This window comes from Hyperolius riggenbachi, chromosome 11 (genome assembly GCF_040937935.1).
Source record: "Hyperolius riggenbachi isolate aHypRig1 chromosome 11, aHypRig1.pri, whole genome shotgun sequence".
Lineage (NCBI taxonomy): Eukaryota > Metazoa > Chordata > Amphibia > Anura > Hyperoliidae > Hyperolius > Hyperolius riggenbachi.
This window is the reverse complement of record NC_090656.1, coordinates 29,504,644-29,523,623: the sequence shown is the minus strand read 5'-3', so window position 1 is coordinate 29,523,623 and position 18,980 is coordinate 29,504,644. Positions and strand designations below refer to the sequence as shown.

Sequence of the window (18,980 nt, the reverse complement as noted above, 5' to 3'; positions counted from 1 at the left end):
ACCGCAATACATTTTTTTTAGTTAGACCCATGTTAAGGAGAAGGCCCAAAAAGATTTTAAATTCGAAAACTGTGACCTGTTTCCACCGAAAAGGCTGGGCATGGGAGCTGTTCGGATTGGCGGTGATAAATTGTGTGGCCTTACGGTTGGTCTCTGCCACGACTAAGTCGTAGAGATCCTCGGTGAAGATCAGATGAAAAGCGTCTAGGGCCGATCCTAGATGATCTGTCTCCACCTGGACTCCAGACTGGGCGGTGAAAGGGGGCACTACGGGTGCGGCGGAATTAGGGAACTTCCAATGAGGGTTTGCCAGCACCTCTGGGAGCCTAGGGGTACTACGGGCCCGTGTTTCTGGTGGCTGCGACTGGGGTCTTACTGCACGTACCACCGAACCAGTTTCAACTGCCATGCTGGTGCTCGCCACTTCACCAGGGTCTACGGCAGTACTGGTTTCAAGTCCAGGATGTGCTGCGCTGTTGGTGCATGCCTCACCATCAAAATCTGGATCAGCGCTAGCACCACTCTGCTGGCCTTGAGGTTGATCCTGCGCAACCTGTGGTCCACTGACATGGGGTCGGGAACGCCTGGCGCTAGCAGGGACCACAACCTCGTCATCAGAACTATCGGTCAGAGAGTCACTGTCCTCTACAGGTTCATATTCTGAGCCGGATTCATCGGATGAGAAGTCCCAATCACTCTCACCCGACTCGGCCATAATATTGTAGGCCTCTTGCAGGGAATACATCTTTTTTGCCATTTTGGGCTGCTAAATTTAGGGGGTATTCCTCTGAGACCACCCAGGAAAAAATGCACCTGTCTAGCAAATGGGAGTATTTGTTAAGTAAAGAGCTGCGATCGCTCAGTTTTGATTTAAAAAAAAAAAAATCAAAACTGATCTTTATAGCGTCGCAGCTATTGTGTTTTTTTGCAGTGATCAGAAAACAAAAATTTCTTTCACTTGGTGGGGAGGGCTGAACGCAAGTGCGGCAGAACGATCAGGCCTGATCGGGCAAACACTGCGTTTTTAGTGGAGCCTACTCTAAGGTGACCCTAACGTACTTATATAGATCTGACTGTGATCAGTACTGATCACTTACAGATACTATATAGTACCAATGCAGATTAGCGACAGTGATGACGCTAATCAGCGACTTATAGTGATTGCGGTGTAGTGGGCTGGGCGCTAACTACCTAACAAAAGGGGCCTAGCTAACTCACTGGCCAAAAAAACAGTGCACAGGCAATAGATGTCACTCAGACCTCGATCAGAGCTGTGACAGGCGACCAGATATCAATCACAGTGCCGCTGTCAGATTCCAACAAATGTAAACAGCAATTGGAATCACAGGGAAATCACAGATGATCAAAAACCAATCACTAATCAATCAATCAGATGTCAAAAATCAGTACACAGACAATAGATGTCACTCAGATCTCACTCAGACTTCGATCAGAGCTGTGACAGGCGACCAGATATCAATCACAGTGCCACTGTCCGATGCCAACCAATGTAAACGGCAATTGAAATCTCAGGCAATCAGATGATCAAATACCAATCACTAATCAATCAATCAATCGTCAAAAATCAGTGCACAGACAATAGATGTCACTCAGACCTCGATCAGAGCTGTGACAGGCGACCAGATATCAATCACAGCGCCGCTGTCAGATGCCAACCAATGTAAACAACAATTGAAATCTCAGGCAATCACAGATGATCAAATACCAATCACTAATCAATCAATCAATCAATCAGATGTCAAAAATCAGTGCACAGACAATAGATCTCACTCAGACCTCGATCAGAGCTGTGACAGGCGACCAGATATCAATCACAGTGCCGCTGTCAGATGCCAACCAATGTATACAGCAATTGAAAACACAGGGCAATCACAGATGATCAATAATCACAACGCAATCAATCAATCAGAAGTCAAAAAACTGTGCACAGGCAATGATGTCACTCACATGCCACTCACATGTCACACAGACCTCGATCAGAGCTGTGACAGGCGACCAGATGACACTCAGACCTCAGTCAGACGCCTTGGCAGGGCCAGTGAGGGGGGTAGTGGGGGTGATCAGCGGCGATCGGGTGGGGGATCGAGCGGGGAAACGTGTGTGGCTTACTGAGCAGGGCTGCCGTCCTCTCTCCTGGTGGTCCGGGCGCGCTGTGACCAGGAGAGGAGGAGGCAGCCAGTATAATACACGTTGTTTACATAACAACGTGTATTATACACTTGGGATAGGGCTATTTGAAAGATCGCAGCCCGCCGGCGCTGCTAATTGGCCGGCGGGCTGATGACACAGGGGGGCTGCAAGTCATGCCGGGCGATGTGCGCGCGCATGCGCGCGCGATCGCCCGCATTTCTGTTTGACAGGACCTTCCGCCAATCGGCGTTAGGCGGTCCTGGGGCTGCCGCCGCGGCCACGCCTACTGGCGTGACGCGGGCGGCAGCTGGTTAAGAGAGTTATCATATCTCTTCATTCCTTAAGTTACCTCCTCTGTAGTTAATTTACCTCCTCTGTAGTTATTTTCACACGCAGTTAATAAACAGCCTGTCTTTAACTCTGGAGTTATTTTAAAGACAGAAGAGTTAACTTTAGGTTTGCCTGAGGTAAAATGTTTCCTGAATACGGCATGCCTCATCACCATGATGATAACTCTAGAAACATTATTAAAGACAGGAGATAAGCTTAGTGAATTGAGGCCAATAAAGTAACTAACTTCAATATTACTTTTTTCAACTTATTTTTAGTTTTTTCGGGTGTTTACAAAGTTATTGGGTTTTTTTCTTTTTTTTTTTTTTTCTTTTTTTTTTTTTTTTCTTTTTGGGTGCTTTAAATTCTTTATAGTAAGAAGTTGAAAAGCAGAGAAGTAGCTATTAATTGAGATAATTTTGTAAATCAACCACACAGAGATGCTGGGAAGTTGGGGTGAATACACACGTCCAATTTTTGATTGGCCAATTTCACCACTTCCAAGTAGTATAAGGGCCAACAGATTTTGAATACTGTGAACTGATTGTGTAGGGAAGCTTTCATTCTAAATTGGCCCATCAAAATTGGATGTATGTACCTGGCTTAAAGGGATACTGTAGGGGGGTCGGGGGAAAATGAGTTGAAGTTACCCGGGGCTTCTAATGGTCCCCCGCAGACATCCTGTGCCGGCGCAACCACTCACCGATGCTCCGGCCCCGCTTCCGGTTCACTTCTGGAATTTCAGACTTTAAAGTCTGAAAACCACCGTGCCTGCATTGCCATGTCCTCGCCTCCCCTGATGTCACCAGGAGCGCACGGTGCAGGCACAGACCATACTGGACCTGCACAGTACGCTCCTGGTGCCATCAGCGGGAGTGAGGACACGGCAACGCAGGCACAGTGGTTTTCTGACTTTAAAGTCTGAAATTCCAGAAGTGAACAGGAGGCGGGGCCGGAGCATCGGTGAGTGGTTGCGCCGGCACAGGATGTCTGCGGGGGACCATTAGAAGCCCCGGGTAACTTCAACTCATTTTCCCCCGACCCCCCTACAGTATCCCTTTAATGCTAGGTATCATAGGCACCATACAATTTTCTGAAAGATTTACCTGCCAGATCGATTTTTTTCCAACATGTCCTATCTGAATTTCGATCGATTTTCTGATCGTTTTTTCAATTGATTTTCATAGAAGTGAACGGGAAGCGATTGGAAAATCGATCGAAATTCAGATTGGACATGTTGGAAAAAAATCGATCTGACAGGTAAATCTGTCAGAAAATTGTATGGTGTGTACCTAGCATTTGTTATTTTTTTTTGTCTAGCATTTGTTATTTTTCCTGTTGTGTGTGCCGCATGGTCACTCCTAATTAACTCACCCACCTGCTGAATCCAGGGAGGAGAGGTAGAAAACTGTGTTGCTGTGAAAAGTAGATTTCTCCCATGAATAGGTTTTGCGTGCAGCACTTTGTTTCTATGCACTGTTAATAGTCCCTTATCATTCTGTATACTATTAGGATTTGCCTGTTTCATTTATGTTGGGCTGGAACATACAGGTATCTGTGGCTCTCTGGAGAGTTGAGGCAGAGGGTGACCGGTCACATGATCTGCAGGTCTGACAGCCGCCTGAAGCCTCTGACAGCTCTACACGTCGGCACACTGGGCTCTTGGCTGTATTGGCCGCTGTATTTGTCACTTTCAGTTGAGCGGTAACATGGTCCCCTCTGATCACACCACATTCTGTATGTGAGCACATCACACGCTTACAGAGCCAGACAGGCCTTAATACTGCATAAATAAACCTGTAAATATTAATGAGGGATCTGCGGAGCGACTGTGATTAATGGCTCTGCTCCTCTCTGTCCATCCGTGGTTGAGTATGTAAACCCTCCGTCACGCCCGCTCCGACACTCATCATTTCCCCGCTCCTATCACTTCCGTACGCCGAACCCTTAATGAGCTGCGTAAATATTTTCCAGAGTGACACGACTGGCGCAAATAGAGACCACAGAGCGGCTATCAGGATGTCGCATGCCTCCGCTTGTATGTAAATGTCCACATTACGTGTCCTTCAGGCTATCCAGAAGCGCGACACACTCCTGCGCCAATCAGAGGCGGACCTCCTGCACGCACGCAGCTCCCTAAAGTCACTCAATCAGGAGATAGAGCGCCACCTGGAGTCCAACCGGGGTATGGAGAGGAGGCTACAGAGTGCGCAAAAGGAGGCTGAACAGAGGGAGCGAGAGAATGGCGCCCTGAGGAAGGAGCTGCAGGAGATGAAGAAGGAGCTGCAGGAGACCTACAAACTGCACCAGGAAGCAGGTAGGTACTCGTGACCCGGCCAACCACATTTGGTTGGTTCTGATTTGCTGGCTGCTAATTGGCTAGTTGGAGTGCAATCCTTGCCTGGATCATATCAGAATGTAGCAAGGACTGCTGAAAGGTTAATAAATTAAAGGACAACTGAAGTGAGAAATATATGGAGGCTGCCATATTTATTTCCTTTTATACAATAACATTTGCCTGGCAGTCCTGCTGGTCTATTGGGATGCAGTAGTGTCTGAATAATGCCAGAAACAAGCATGAAGCTAATCTTTCAGATCTGACAATAAAGTCATAAAGACCTGATCTACTGCGTACTAGTTCTGGGTCTGTGGCTAAACGTATTAGAGGCAGAGGATTAGCAGGATAGCCAGGTAACTGGTATTGCTTAAAAGGAAATAAATATGGCAGCCTCCATATCTCTCTCGCTTCAGTTGCCCTTTAAGCTATCCATAAATGGGTCAGTAACAACCCAATATGGCAAGCAAGTCAATCTCTATTAAATATTGGTCACAATTCACTAAGATTATGCTGGTGATAATAAGGCAAGTGAAAACTTATCACCACACATCAATTAATATTTTAAGTGTTGATCCACTAAAGAAGCTTGCCTTATTAAAATGTAGTGATAAGCCTTCACATCAAGAGCTTTGTCTTATCACTCCAGTCCTTAAATTATCATCTCTGTAATTATTCTTACATGCAGTAGATAGGCAGGGGAGGAGCACACACAAGCATGTAGGATGCAGCTCTGCCCCTCCTGCTGCCTCCTCTGTCAGCATGATTACAGCTAGCCTGAAGCTCGTGTATGGCAGCCAGGGAAGGGGAGAGAGAGAGAGAGAGGCCTGTGCCTCTTAGTATTTGTGAGGCTGTGTGTGTGTGTGTATGCATAAGCTTGATGTCTCTCTCCCTCCCTTTGTGCCTGCTGTGTATATTTCTCCCTATACAATAAATATATATATATATATATATATATATATATACATATATATATATATATATATATATATATATATATATATATATATATATATATATTATATGTATATATCTGTATATATCTATATATGTATCCAGGTGATAACAACTGTAAAATGCGTGAGGAGTTAACACTTGCATTTTTCTGATGAATTAACATCTTAACTTTTTCTCCTAAGTTTTTTTCCTAGGAGATAACCGTTTCCTCTTCTATTTAGAATATCTTTTCAGCACTTTGCAATTGAAAAAGTACCAGAAAATAGGTGAAAAAGTACTATCAAAAATATTTTAAGTACTTTCTTGCTTGCTGGTGATTTAAAATGCATTTTATAGATTAGCTGAAAATATCACTTAGGAGAAAAGGGGAACCTTTATACATCACTTCTTAAGAACATAATCCTTATTTTAAGAACTGCCCGAGGTAAATTGTTTAGTGAATGCTAAATGCTTTTTCTCCATGGTAATAACAGTAAAAACAGCTCAGAATCGTTATTAAAGACAGGCTTAGTTAATTAAAGATGAGCTTAGTTAATTGTGGCCATTAATTGGGTAGTGAACGATTCTCTTCAACACTGGTCAATCAGAGCAGGATCATCCACATCGCAACTTAAGCAGGTGACTGGGGCCTAGTGGGTTTCAGCTCTGACCCCTCTCCCATCTCAGATTACCCTAAGGGGGAGCAAAAGTTGCATTCTTGCCCCATTTTATCGTAATTCATCTCTTTGCTCCTTAAATTTTGGTTAAATTTCAGCAGAAATCTATTAATAATAAATGGCATTGTACCACTCTAAGCACAACGTTTTATGTGGCCTGGTTGCAGAAACCTTGTATATACCCTGTTTTCCCAAAAACAAGACATCCCCCGAAAAGAAGCCCTAGCTGAAAATTTGAGCATACTTGAAATATAAGCCCTAACCTAAAACTAAGTCCTAGCAGCAGCTACGGTGGGAAAAATGGGCGCAAGTATGACTTGTATTATGCTTGCTGTGTCTTCTACTGACTCCCATGTCCTTCATGTCTTCCGATTTCCCCTTGGTGTCCCGTGTCTTCCGTTGTCCTGGAGATCAGAGGACATGGGACAGTGGAAGACAAGGGGGACACCAGTAGGACATGGGAGGCAGCAGAAGACACAGTGCAGGACATAGGAGGACAGGTGATAGAGGAGGACATGGGACAGAGGGGGACACCATGAGGACACGGGGACAGAGGGGAACACCAGGAAGGCGCTGGGTCGGAGTAGTACAGGAGGGTGCAGCAGATGAAGAGGTGGCGGAGTAAGGAAGGCAGGAGGAATAGAAGACATCCCCTAAAACTAGGCTCTAGCTCATCTTTTAGAGCAAAATATAATATAAGACGCTGTCTTATTTTTGGGGAAACACAGTAGTGAAAAGTACATAATCAGAGGTGATCGCATGTGAAAACTGCATGTCAGACTGATGAGTAGTTTCAGAGATACTCACCACTGTGAAATCAGTCAGGTAAAATGTAGCCAGTTGAAGCCATGATTTTTCCTATTCAGCAGTGCTGCAATAAACACTGCTTTGCCGAGCTGCTAGTGCTTGCCTAGAATTTTCGGTGCTGAAACCCAGCCACACTCCATCTCAAGCCTGCCCCCCCCCCCCCACACACACACCACTGCATTGTCTCCTCCCACCCCTGGTAATGTCATTGCCTGGCCTCTGTGCCAATACAAAGGCTATCAGGTGGGGAGGGGCTGAATTCTCATGTGACCACAGTGACTCAACAACTGACATACCACTATGAAAGTTCTCTAACAATGTCTGTCTCTATCCTGTACCCAGTGCAGACGCTGGCTGGTCAGGAGGAGAAGACTCTTCTGGTGGAGAGCGCTCTGCAGAGCACCCAGGAGCAGCTGAGCGAGCGTGTGGCTGAAGTTGTACGACAAGAGCAACATCTGCGGAAGTTAGAAAGTGAGATGCGAACTTTGCGAGAGCGGGCAATTACCAGCGAGGAGGAAGTGGAGCAATGCAGGTGCGTGGCTTATCTGTCCCTCTGTGACCTCCTCTGTGTCCCCGCCCCATGAGACCTCCCTTGTCTGATCTGACCTCCACACTGAGTGCCCACCTCCTCTGTGCCTCCTCCCCCCCCATCTGACCTCTTCTGTGTGTCCCCACCCATATAAGCTCCTCCGTGTGCCCCCGCCTCATCTGACCTCCTCCATGTATCCCCATCTCATCTGACCACCTGTGTCCCCGCTTCATCTGACCGCCTCTCTGTGCCCCCGCCCATCTGACCTTCTTTGTGTGTCCCCACCCCTTCTGACCTCCTTTCTTCATTCTCACCCCATCTAACCTCCTCTGTGTGTCCCTGCCCATCTGATTCCCTCTGTGTGTCTCATCCATCTGATCTCCTCCGTGTATCCCCATCTCACCTGACTTCTTCTTTATCTCCCCGACCCATCTGACCATCTCTTTGTGTACCCGCCCAACTGACCTTCTTTGTGTCCCCCTGCCCCTTCTGACCTCCTTCTTTTATTTCCACCCCATCTACCCTTCTCTGTGTGTCCCCACCCATCTGACCTCTGTGTTCCCCCCCTGGCCTCCTCTGTTTGTCCCCATCCATCTGACCTCCTATGTGTGTACACATTCTATCTAACATCCTCTGTGTGTCCATGCTTCATCTGACCTACTCTGGGTGTCCCCACCACATTTGACCTCCTCTTTGTGTTCACACAATATCTAACCTCCTCTGTGTATCCCTGCTACATCTGATCTCCTCTGTGTGTCCCCACCCTATCTGATCTGTGTGCACCACTGCCCCTTCTGACCTCCTTTGCGTGGCCCCACCCCATCTGAACTCTGTGTGCCCCTGCCGCTTCTGACTTCTTCTGTGTGTCCCTGCCCATCTGACTTCTTCTGTGTGTCCTTGCCCATCTGACCTCCTATTTGTGTCCACACACTATCTAATCTCCTCTGTGTGTACCCACCCCATCTGACCTCTGTGCGCCCCTGCCCCTTCTGACCTCTGTGTGGCCTGCCCATCTGATATCAACTGTGTGTCCACACCCTATCTAGCCTCTGTTCGCCCTTACCGCTTCTGACCTCCTCTGTGTGTCCTCGCCCCATCTGACTGCCTCTGTGTGTCCCCGCTGAATCTGACCTCCTCTGTGTGTCCCCGCTTTATCTGACCTCTTCTGTTTGTGTCTGCAGGACACTGGCGGAACGACTGAAACTGGAACTTAATGAGGCAAAAAAGAAGCACCAGGCATCTTCACAGGAAGCCCTGAAACTGCAGCATTCACTGAGCAAGCTGCAGCTGGAGCAGAAGAATGAGCAGGAGCAGCACCAAACTCTGCAGCAACAGGTAACGGCCCCGCCCACAACTCAGAGAGAGAAAGCCCAGCCCCTCTCTGAGACAGGCCTGGAAGATTCCCCTCTAGTCACTTGCTCAGGGATGGCGGGCAACACACAAGCCAGTAGTATTCTGCGGTGCTTGTTCACCACTGGTTGTGTGGCTGACTAAATCATTTATAAAGAAATATTGTAAAAAAAAAATAAAAAATTTATTCATTACATTATTTTGAATACAGTTCCTCTTTAACCTCTTGAGGCCCACAGTGTTAAACCCCCCTAGTGACCAGGAATGGTCACTGAAGCTTTAAGGTCTTGCTGCAGGGCCACACAACTCAGCACATAATTGATTCCCAAGGCCCCCCTTTTCTCCCCACCAACAGAGCTTTCTGTTGGTGGGGTCTGATCACTCCCCAGTTGTTTGTTTTTTTAATAAAAATGTATTTTATTATTTGTTTTAATACATTTGCCTAATTTTTTATTTATTTTATATTGTCCCCTCCCTCCCCCGTCAGCCAATCAGCGTGATCGGCTGTCATAGGCTTCAGCCTGTGTGCGCCATGTCCTCTCTGCTGTCACATCCATTAGTGACAGTTCTACCAACTCTCCCCTCAGCTACAAGACAGTACAGACTGAAAGGACAGAGTCTCACTCCTCCTGCTGCATCATTAATACAGATCAGGTTTTCAAAATGACTATGTTCTCCCGTGATCTTCACTTTAATAATCCTGTTTAAAATTGTCATGCTAACATTCACACATATTTGAATGACTCGTTGCAACTGCACCACACCTCCCACAACTTCAGATCAAAAGTATCCAATAACGTGACCACCTCCAGAGTCCAACTAAAAACTTTTGGAGCCAGAGCTTTCTGTCATGCTGCCCCTACCCTTTGGAATGCTTTGCCACACCCAATCAAGACAGCTCCAACCCTGGAAGCATTTAAATCAAACCTGAAAAGCCACCTGTTAGTCTGGCATTTATGATCACATAACTTTTCCCCTGTACACATCACTATGTACTGATCTGAGACAAGCTTATGCACTTTGGGTCCCATGGGAGAGTATCGCTTTGCAAATGCTTTGTCGTTGTTGTAGAAAACAAAAATTTGCTTTCTTAAAGCAGAAATTATTTGCGATAATTCAGGTTGGAGTGATTTCCGAGATGTCTCCCACGATGCATCACTGCTGAAATATCCAAATTATCCATTGTTGTCCTTGTGGGCGAAACACACCTCCAGATCCGCTGGAATGCAATGATGCGTCAGCTTGTTAATATTACAGAGCCACACTAATCCAACATGCATACAGACTGTTTCAGATTGATTGATCCTCATCAGTGCATGGCATGGATTAATGTGGCTCTATGGGGGAGTACTTGAAACATCCAGAGTTTATTTATTTATTTAAGTATTTATATAGTGCTGACATATTACGCAGCGCTGTACAGAGCATATTGTTTTGTCACTAACTGTCTCTCAGAGGGGCTCGTAATCATAGTCTAGGGCCAATTTAGGGGGAAGCCAATGAACTCATCTGTATGTTTTTGGGATGTGGGAGGAATCCGGAGTGCCAGGAGGAAACCCACGCAAACACGGGGTGAACGTACCAACTCTTTGCAGAAGTTGACCTGGCTGGGATTCGAACTGGGGAACCAACGATGTGTAAGGGGCTGCAATGGACCAAAAAGCCCTCTTAATAAAATGCTATGGAAAAAAAAAAATGTGCTTTCTTAAATACTAGCCGACCGCGTCATGCCGATGTGCGTGGCCAATGGGCGTAAAGTCCTGGGGCTCTGTTTTGCAGGGTGCGCGTGCATCTCCTGCTTGGTGGGCGGAGCGGAACTCCGTCTTCAGTCTCTGAGTGGCAATCGCCACTCGGGAGACTGTTAGACGACGAACCCGCTGTCTAATTACACGTACAGCACTGCAATCTGCAGCAGCGCTGTACTAGGGACAGCCATGTGACACGGCTGTCCCCTCCTGAGGCACAGAGGTGATCGGCTGTCATAGGATGAAGCCTATGACAGCTGATGACGGGGATTGGCTAGCAGGGGGAGGGAGGAAGTACAGTAGGTAAAAAACAAACACTTATTTTCAGGGCTGTGGAGTCGGTCCAAAAATCCACCGACTCCGACTCCTCAGTTTAGGATTCCTCCGACTCCACGACTCCGACTCCTCTAATTTGCATATTACAATTTTGTTGATTAAAAGTATGTAACATGAAATTCGTCTCTTAACTGCCAACGCTTAGGAATTTTACAAGACAACTGAAGTGAGAAGGATATGTAGACTACTATATTTATTCCCTTTAGACTAAAACTAGTCCTTGGTAAGAGTACTTGTAAAAGGTACAAACCGGAACAAAGAACATCTATCAGGCCCTAGGCAATGTAAGTGTGGGTACATGTAAGAATGATGTGCAGGTACTCTGCAGGGGAATAAGGAGATTGTAAACAGACAACACCTCTGTGTTCAATGTGCACAGCATTCTCAGTGGATTTCCTGCAGCTCTGTGGGGAGTGCATATGTAGAGTATAGTACTACTGTGTAACAAAGTAAACCTGAGACAGATGAAATTAAAGTTTTATACATACCTGGGGCTTCCTCCAGGCGCCTTCAGGATAATCAGTCCCTCGTTGTCCTCCTCCACCACCTGGATCTTCTGCTATGAGTCCAGGTACTTGAGCCAGTCAGGCGTAGTGCGCATGCACACACTCCGCCGCCAGGAGCATACTACACCTGTGCAGCACTATTGCGGAGGTGCAGAATGTTCCTGGCTGTGGGAGCGGCATGCGGCCGGACAGCGCTGACTGGCTGAATTACCAGGACTCATAGCAGAAGATCCGGGTGGTGGAGGACAGCGAGGGACTGATTAGCCTGAAGGGGGCTGGAGGAAGCCCCAGGTATGTATAAAACTTTACTTTTCATCCGTCTCAGTTACCCTTTAATTTGTAGTCACCAAACCAAATTTTAATAACATATCACATTATTTGATTTCATCAGCAAAGGGAGTGCATACATTTGCATAAATCAGCATCAATGCAGAATTATTTCCATCTCGTTGACCATCTCTATTAGTGACACAGCTACACATCAGGCTTTATTCTTACAGCATAGATGTTATTTAGTATATATAAGAGATTCCTGTGTACACATCATATATACAGTCACAATCAGATATGTATATCTGACCTTAAAAATATGGGGACTGCTTTATTGAAGCAGCACAAGTAACTAATTTTGATTGGTTTATTTCATTTTTTGTGGACTAAGCACAGCTATTACTGTATATATACTGTATATATACATTATGTTTAATGACAATTATCTGAGAAATAGAACATTTTATCATATTTTCTATTTTAATTACAGTTACAAATTCATTAGGAGTCGGAGTCGGTGCATTTTTTCCCGACTCCGACTCCAGGCACCCAAAATTGCCCGACTCCACGACTCCGACTCCACGACTCCGACTCCACAGCCCTGCTTATTTTTATTAAAAAAACATACTAACATGTAAATAAACAAACAAACATAGGGGGGGGGAGGGGGGGCGCGATGAGACCCCACCAACAGATAGTTCTGTTGGTGGGGAGAAAGGGGGGGGGGAATAACTTGTGTGCTGTGTCGTGTGGTCCTGCAGCTTGGCCTTAAAGCTCCGGTGGCCAATTTAATGAAAAATGACCTGGTCTTTAGACAAGACAAGACAAATAACATTTATATTGCGCTTTTCTCCTTGCGGACTCAAAGCGCCAGAGCAGAGCAGCAGCCACTAGGGCGCGCTCTATTGGCAGTAGCAGTGTAAGGGAGACTTGCCAAAGGTCTCCTACTGAATTAGTGCTGGCTTACTGAACAGGCAGAGCCGAGATTCGAACCCTGGTCTCCTGTGTCAGAGGCAGAGCCCTTAACCATTACACCATCAGCCAACTGCTTTAGGGAGGTTTAACACTGCGGTCCTCAAGTGGTTAAAACAGAAAGTATTTGCAATAATTCAGGTTGTAGTAACTCAGACCCAGAGTGACTCTAGTTGATATTAGCTGCAGGAACAGAGCGCGATCAAGCAATCTCTGAGATCCGAGCTGGAGCAGCAGCAAGAACAGCATGAAGAGCTACAGAGACAACATCTGAGGGTGGAGGAGCGGGAGAGCACCCTCCAGAGAGAGGTGGAGGAGCTCAGCCTCCGAGTCAAACACTCGGACCGCTTGGTGAGTACTGCCAGTTGGAAAGGCGCAGTGGTGGCTTGGTAACACTAGGGGGCACTGCTGTCCTGACTGTTTCTGTGCTCTTACAGTTGGCAGAGAGGGATCGGGCGCTACAGAACCTGCAGAGCAGTTACAGCCAGATGGAGAGGAGATGGCAGAGCACTCAGGAGGAGGCCAGAGACAGCACTGCTCAGCTGGAGCTCACCAAGAACACCCTGCAACAAGCCCAGAGGAAAATCCACACTCAGACCCAGGAGGTGAGGCTATCAACGGGGGCATTGCCATTTCTGTGTACTGCGACTCTGAGAAAGGGGACTTTATTTCCAGGCACACTGCTGACTTCCTGTTTTGTTATTTCTTAGAAGAAACCAGCAGTAGTCATAGTGGTATCTAAGGGTCATATCACACTCATGAATGAGATGCTAGAAAATAGTAGCAGCAGCTAGTTGCTAGTCATAGCTATGAGACTTGTTGTTCTCAATAACAAGCAACTAGTTAGTTCAGTCACTAGTGCTGGTAAATAGGTGTTCTCACTTGCAGCTATTTAGATGTAGTGGAAGCTTCTAGTTGTGGCGATTCAGTGGCATGTGTGACATGGCATGAGACAGGACAAAAGAAGCAATAAGAACCTATGAAGTGAGAACTGAGGGGCTTGTGTTCAGTGCAAGCATATGCTCCACCCTCATAGAGGCAGTATGATTAAACAGCAAAAGGCCCTCTTATCCTCTGTAACAGTTCACAACACAAGTCATGCATCACTGTAGAATAACCTGATTTTGGCAATTTGCAATTGTGGAGAAGGTGGGGGAGGAATGCTCTAGGAGCCAATCAGACGTTTTGTCTTACAGAGTGATGTTAGTCAGATACAGAAAGCTCTACAGGATTGGAGAGCAGGATGATGACTTATCAGTATGCTGCTCCTTTTCAATATCCAATCAGCAGGCTGTGGGAGAGGCTATACTTAGCTGTAAAAGTGCTTTAACACTTACAAAATATTCCATCTTATAGTACAGAACAAAAACCTCAATATTAAAGCAAATGGGCCTATTTATCAAGACAGATGCAGAGAGAACTGGAGGGAAAGTGAAGCAGTAGCCCAGAGGTACCAATCAGAATAGTTGTTTTGATCAGCATCTGAAATCGGATTGGTTGCTCTGAGCAGATACTACCATTTTTACATTTTGTAAAATATTCTTAATCAAATTGCTGCTCTGTTTCTTGTACAGCATCCCATAGGAATTACTATTCTTAATGCTTCCATTGTCTGCCCAGCCACAGTAATCACTCTGACCCCATTTCTCCTCCCTGCAGGCCAAACGCCTGGAGGAATCCCTGCTGCGACTACGATCAGAGGAGGAGGCGGCACAGAAGACGGTGAGAGGGAGGAGCCAAGAGCTGAGCTCTGCGCAGGAATGCCTGCAGGAGCTGAAGAACCAGGTGTGCGCTGCACAGGCAGCCCAGCGAGAGGCTAGGGAGCAGGTACTATAGGATGGATTATTATAGGATGGATTATTGCATAGTATTGCTCCATTACTGGACTGAATATGTGGTGTGTGTGCGCTCGTTGAAGGTCAGGAAACAATCACTCGGGCGCTTATTTGGGACACTGTACAGACCTGAAGCCTAGTGGTGCGTTCTGTTGCTATGGAGGGGGAGGAGATGAATAGGGATGATTGGCACACGACAAAGCGGCCCTCTGAGTCTTGGGGGAGCAAAGATAACCCCTGGGGGGTACTCTCCTCGGGTGGGGGAAGCCTCCGGATCCTAATGAGGCTTCCCACGCCCTCCTCTGTCCCACGGGGGTCTCGCTGCAGCCCTCCGAACAGCCGGCGACAGACCCGACTGTAAAATCAATATTTACCTTTGCTGGCTCCAGCGGGGGCGCTGTGGCTGCTTTCCGCTCCGAACTACACGGAAATACCCGATCTCAGTCGGGTCCGCTCTACTGCGCAGGCGCCGGAAACTTGCACCTGCGCAGTACAGCAGACCCGACGGCGATCGGGTATTTCCATGTAGTTCGGGGCCGACAGCCGTCAGAGCGCCTGCGCAGGAGCCGGGAAGATAAATAATGACGTCATCTTGTACGGAGGGCTGCAGCGAGACCCCCGTGGGACAGAGGACGGCGTGGGAAGCCTCATTAGGATCCGGAGGCTTCCCCCACCCGAGGTGAGTACCCCCCAGGGGATCTTTTGATGTTACAGATCCTCTTTAAGGATCTGAAATGATGGATCTTTAGCAACCCCTGACACCTGAGCAGCATCGATCAGAGGCTGGTGTGCACACAGATTGTCTGCTGAAATGGTGGCCAATTTGTCCACACTTGCGTGTGTAGGCACCTCAATAGTGGGCAGAGTTACATATCGTGACTCTATAGGCTCTGAAAACCTGACACCCTAAACTCCACCCTTCAACATAGTCTGCACATTAAGCCACACCTCTTTATGCTGATTATGAATGAAAACATATGGGTAATTAAATGAACTAGAAGCTGTAACAATGCTATACAGAATCCATGACATGTGCAGCTACAGGAGCAAGTAATGCAAACAGGCAGAGAAGTACAAGCGGTGGGCGAGGATGGGACACTATTCAATGTTTTAGTGATAATTACTGGCTCCTCCTACCCTGTAATTCTAAGCAACCTATCAGAGGACAGCTCCTACCCCACACAGAGTCTGGGCAAGTGACCTCCTCAGAGGGGGGGCTCAGGGGCAGGTGGGGTGGGCAGCTCAGTGGCCCCCATTTATGATGTAAGTGTTCAGTATATAAATAGCAGGAGGGATAGGACCACTTTATTAATCCTCCACCTCTCATTCTGTGTCTTCTCTGCAGCTCAGTGACAGGAGCAGAGAGGTGGCCGCGCTGAGGAATGAGCTGCAGCGTTCGCAGAACAGGAAGGCGGAGCTGGAGAGAGAATTGGCTGCTCAGGAAGAGCGAATCAGAAAGCTGAGCGCAGAGATGAACGCTGGACATGATCTGCACCGGCAGAAGGAGCAGGAGGTGAGAGAGCAAACACGGGCATAGCAATAGGGGTTGCAGAGGTAGCCACCGCATCGGGGCCCTTGGGCCAGAGGGGCCCTGAAGAGCCCTCCCTCAACTACAGTATTAGCTCTCTATTGGTCCTGTGCTCATAATAATCACTTCTATAGATACGTTGAATAGTGGTAATCATTAACAAGCTGCTCCCCACCCCCTTCTTGCACCTCTGACACTGTAGTTGCCATTGGCAGGTTTTAGTGCGCTGTATCAATTGTCATCTATAGAGTGCTTGGGGGGCCCCATTGTAAAACTTGCATCTGGGCCCACAGCTCCTTAGCTACGCCACTGAGCAAACATCTACTACTGGTGGTGGGGATCGTTCCACCTCCGTGGCCACATCACTGTCTACTGCCACATCAATGTCCTCTCCACCATGTCCCCTTCATTGTGTCCTCTCCGCCATGTCCCCGTCACTGTGTCCTCTCCGCCATGTCCCCGTCACTGTGTCCTCTCCGCCATGTCCCCGTCACTGTGTCCTCTCCGCCATGTCCCCGTCACTGTGTCCTCTCCGCCATGTCCCCGTCACTGTGTCCTCTCCGCCATGTCCCCGTCACTGTGTCCTCTCCGCCATGTCCCCGTCACTGTGTCCTCTACGCCATGTCCCCGTCACTGTGTCCTCTCCGCCATGTCCCCGTCACTGTGTCCTCTCCGCCATGTCCCCTTCATTGTGTCCTCTCCGCCATGTCCCCGTCACTGTGTCCTCTCCGCCATGTCCCCGTCACTGTGTCCTCTCCGCCATGTCCCCGTCACTGTGTCCTCTCCGCCATGTCCCCGTCACTGTGTCCTCTCCGCCATGTCCCCGTCACTGTCCTCTCCACCATGTCTTCTTCATTGTGTCCTCTCCGCCATGTCCCCTTCATTGTGTCCTCTCCACCATGTCCCCTTCATTGTGTCCTCTCCACCATGTCCCCTTCATTGTGTCCTCTCCACCATGTCTCCTTCATTGTGTCCTCTCCACCATGTCCCCGTCACTGTGTCCTCTCCGCCATGTCCCCTTCATTGTGTCCTCTCCACCATGTCTCCTTCATTGTGTCCTCTCCACCATGTCTCCTTCATTGTGTCCTCTCCACCATGTCCCCGTCACTGTGTCCTCTCCGCCATGTCCCCTTCATTGTGTCCTCTCCACCATGTCTCCTTCATTGTGTCCTCTCCACCATGTCCCCGTCACTGTGTCCTCTCCGCCATGTCCCCTTCATTGTGTCCTCTCCACCATGTCTCCTTCATTGTGTCCTCTCCACCATGTCTCCTTCATTGTGTCCTCACCACCATGTCTCCTTCATTGTGTCCTCTCCGCCATGTCCCCTCCATCGTGTCTTCTCTGCCATGTCCTCTCCACCATGTCTCCTTCATTGTGTCCTCTCCGCCATGTCTCCTTCATTGTGTCCTCACCGCCATGTCTCCTTCATTGTGTCCTCTCCGCCATGTCCCCTTCATTGTGTCCTCTCCACCATGTCTCCTTCATTGTGTCCTCTCCACCATGTCCCCTTCATTGTGTCCTCTCCACCATGTCCCCTTCATTGTGTCCTCTCCACCATGTCCCCTTCATTGTGTCCTCTCCACCATGTCTCCTTCATTGTGTCCTCTCCACCATGTCCCCGTCACTGTGTCCTCTCCGCCATGTCCCCTTCATTGTGTCCTCTCCACCATGTCTCCTTCATTGTGTCCTCTCCACCATGTCTCCTTCATTGTGTCCTCTCCACCATGTCCCCGTCACTGTGTCCTCTCCGCCATGTCCCCTTCATTGTGTCCTCTCCACCATGTCTCCTTCATTGTGTCCTCTCCACCATGTCCCCGTCACTGTGTCCTCTCCGCCATGTCCCCTTCATTGTGTCCTCTCCACCATGTCTCCTTCATTGTGTCCTCTCCACCATGTCTCCTTCATTGTGTCCTCACCGCCATGTCTCCTTCATTGTGTCCTCTCCGCCATGTCCCCGTCACTGTGTCCTCTCTGCCATGTCCCCTCATTGTGTCCTCTCTGCCATGTCCCCTCCATCGTGTCTTCTCTGCCATGTCCTCTCCACCATGTCTCCTTCATTGTGTCCTCTCCGCCATGTCTCCTTCATTGTGTCCTCACCGCCATGTCTCCTTCATTGTGTCCTCTCCGCCATGTCCCCGTCACTGTGTCCTCTCTGCCATGTCCCCTCCATCGTGTCTTCTCGACCATGTTCCCTTCATTGTTTCCTCTCCACCATGTCCCCTGCATTAATGTCCTCACCACCATATCCCCTTCATTGTCTCCTCTCCTCCATGTCCCTTGCATCATGTTCCATCCACCATGCCAGATACACCACGTCCTTTCCACAGTAGCACATTCATTGTCTCTTCCTCTTCTCCATCGTGTCCTCTCCACTGTGTTCTCTATCTTGTCCCCTTTGTTGTGTCCCCTCTGTTCCATCCACCATGTCAGGTACATCATTTCCTGACTGCTGTAGCACCTCTGCTATGTATCTCTCCACTGTGTCCCCCCCATAGTGACCCCACCACTATATCCAAAAGCTGGAATATCAAATTGACTCAAATATTCCAGATCCTTTATTGATTAGTTGGATATTTAGCCCTGGCAGGTCCAATTGCTTCAAACTGTTTGGTGGTATTCACCTTGGCTAAATTTAGCTTTACACTGGGAGAGATGTGCACCTGTCTTTGTGA

At 48.0% G+C, this 18,980-nt stretch overlaps 1 protein-coding gene across 4 annotated transcripts in view; it reads left to right on the top strand.

Annotated features, from left to right (window-relative positions):
• The window catches only part of PMFBP1 (polyamine modulated factor 1 binding protein 1), a 294,257-nt gene that overhangs the window by 254,837 nt on the left and 20,440 nt on the right, over positions 1–18,980 (top strand). For 3 of the 4 annotated variants that reach the window (XM_068259442.1, XM_068259441.1, XM_068259443.1), the window contains 7 exons: positions 4,552–4,798; positions 7,579–7,768; positions 8,947–9,100; positions 13,128–13,295; positions 13,382–13,549; positions 14,604–14,771; positions 16,125–16,292. In XM_068259442.1, the coding sequence (XP_068115543.1) occupies positions 4,552–4,798; positions 7,579–7,768; positions 8,947–9,100; positions 13,128–13,295; positions 13,382–13,549; positions 14,604–14,771; positions 16,125–16,292 (1,263 nt within the window). The remainder of the gene's footprint in view (positions 1–4,551; positions 4,799–7,578; positions 7,769–8,946; positions 9,101–13,127; positions 13,296–13,381; positions 13,550–14,603; positions 14,772–16,124; positions 16,293–18,980) is intronic. The other variant, XM_068259444.1, reaches the window with a different exon arrangement.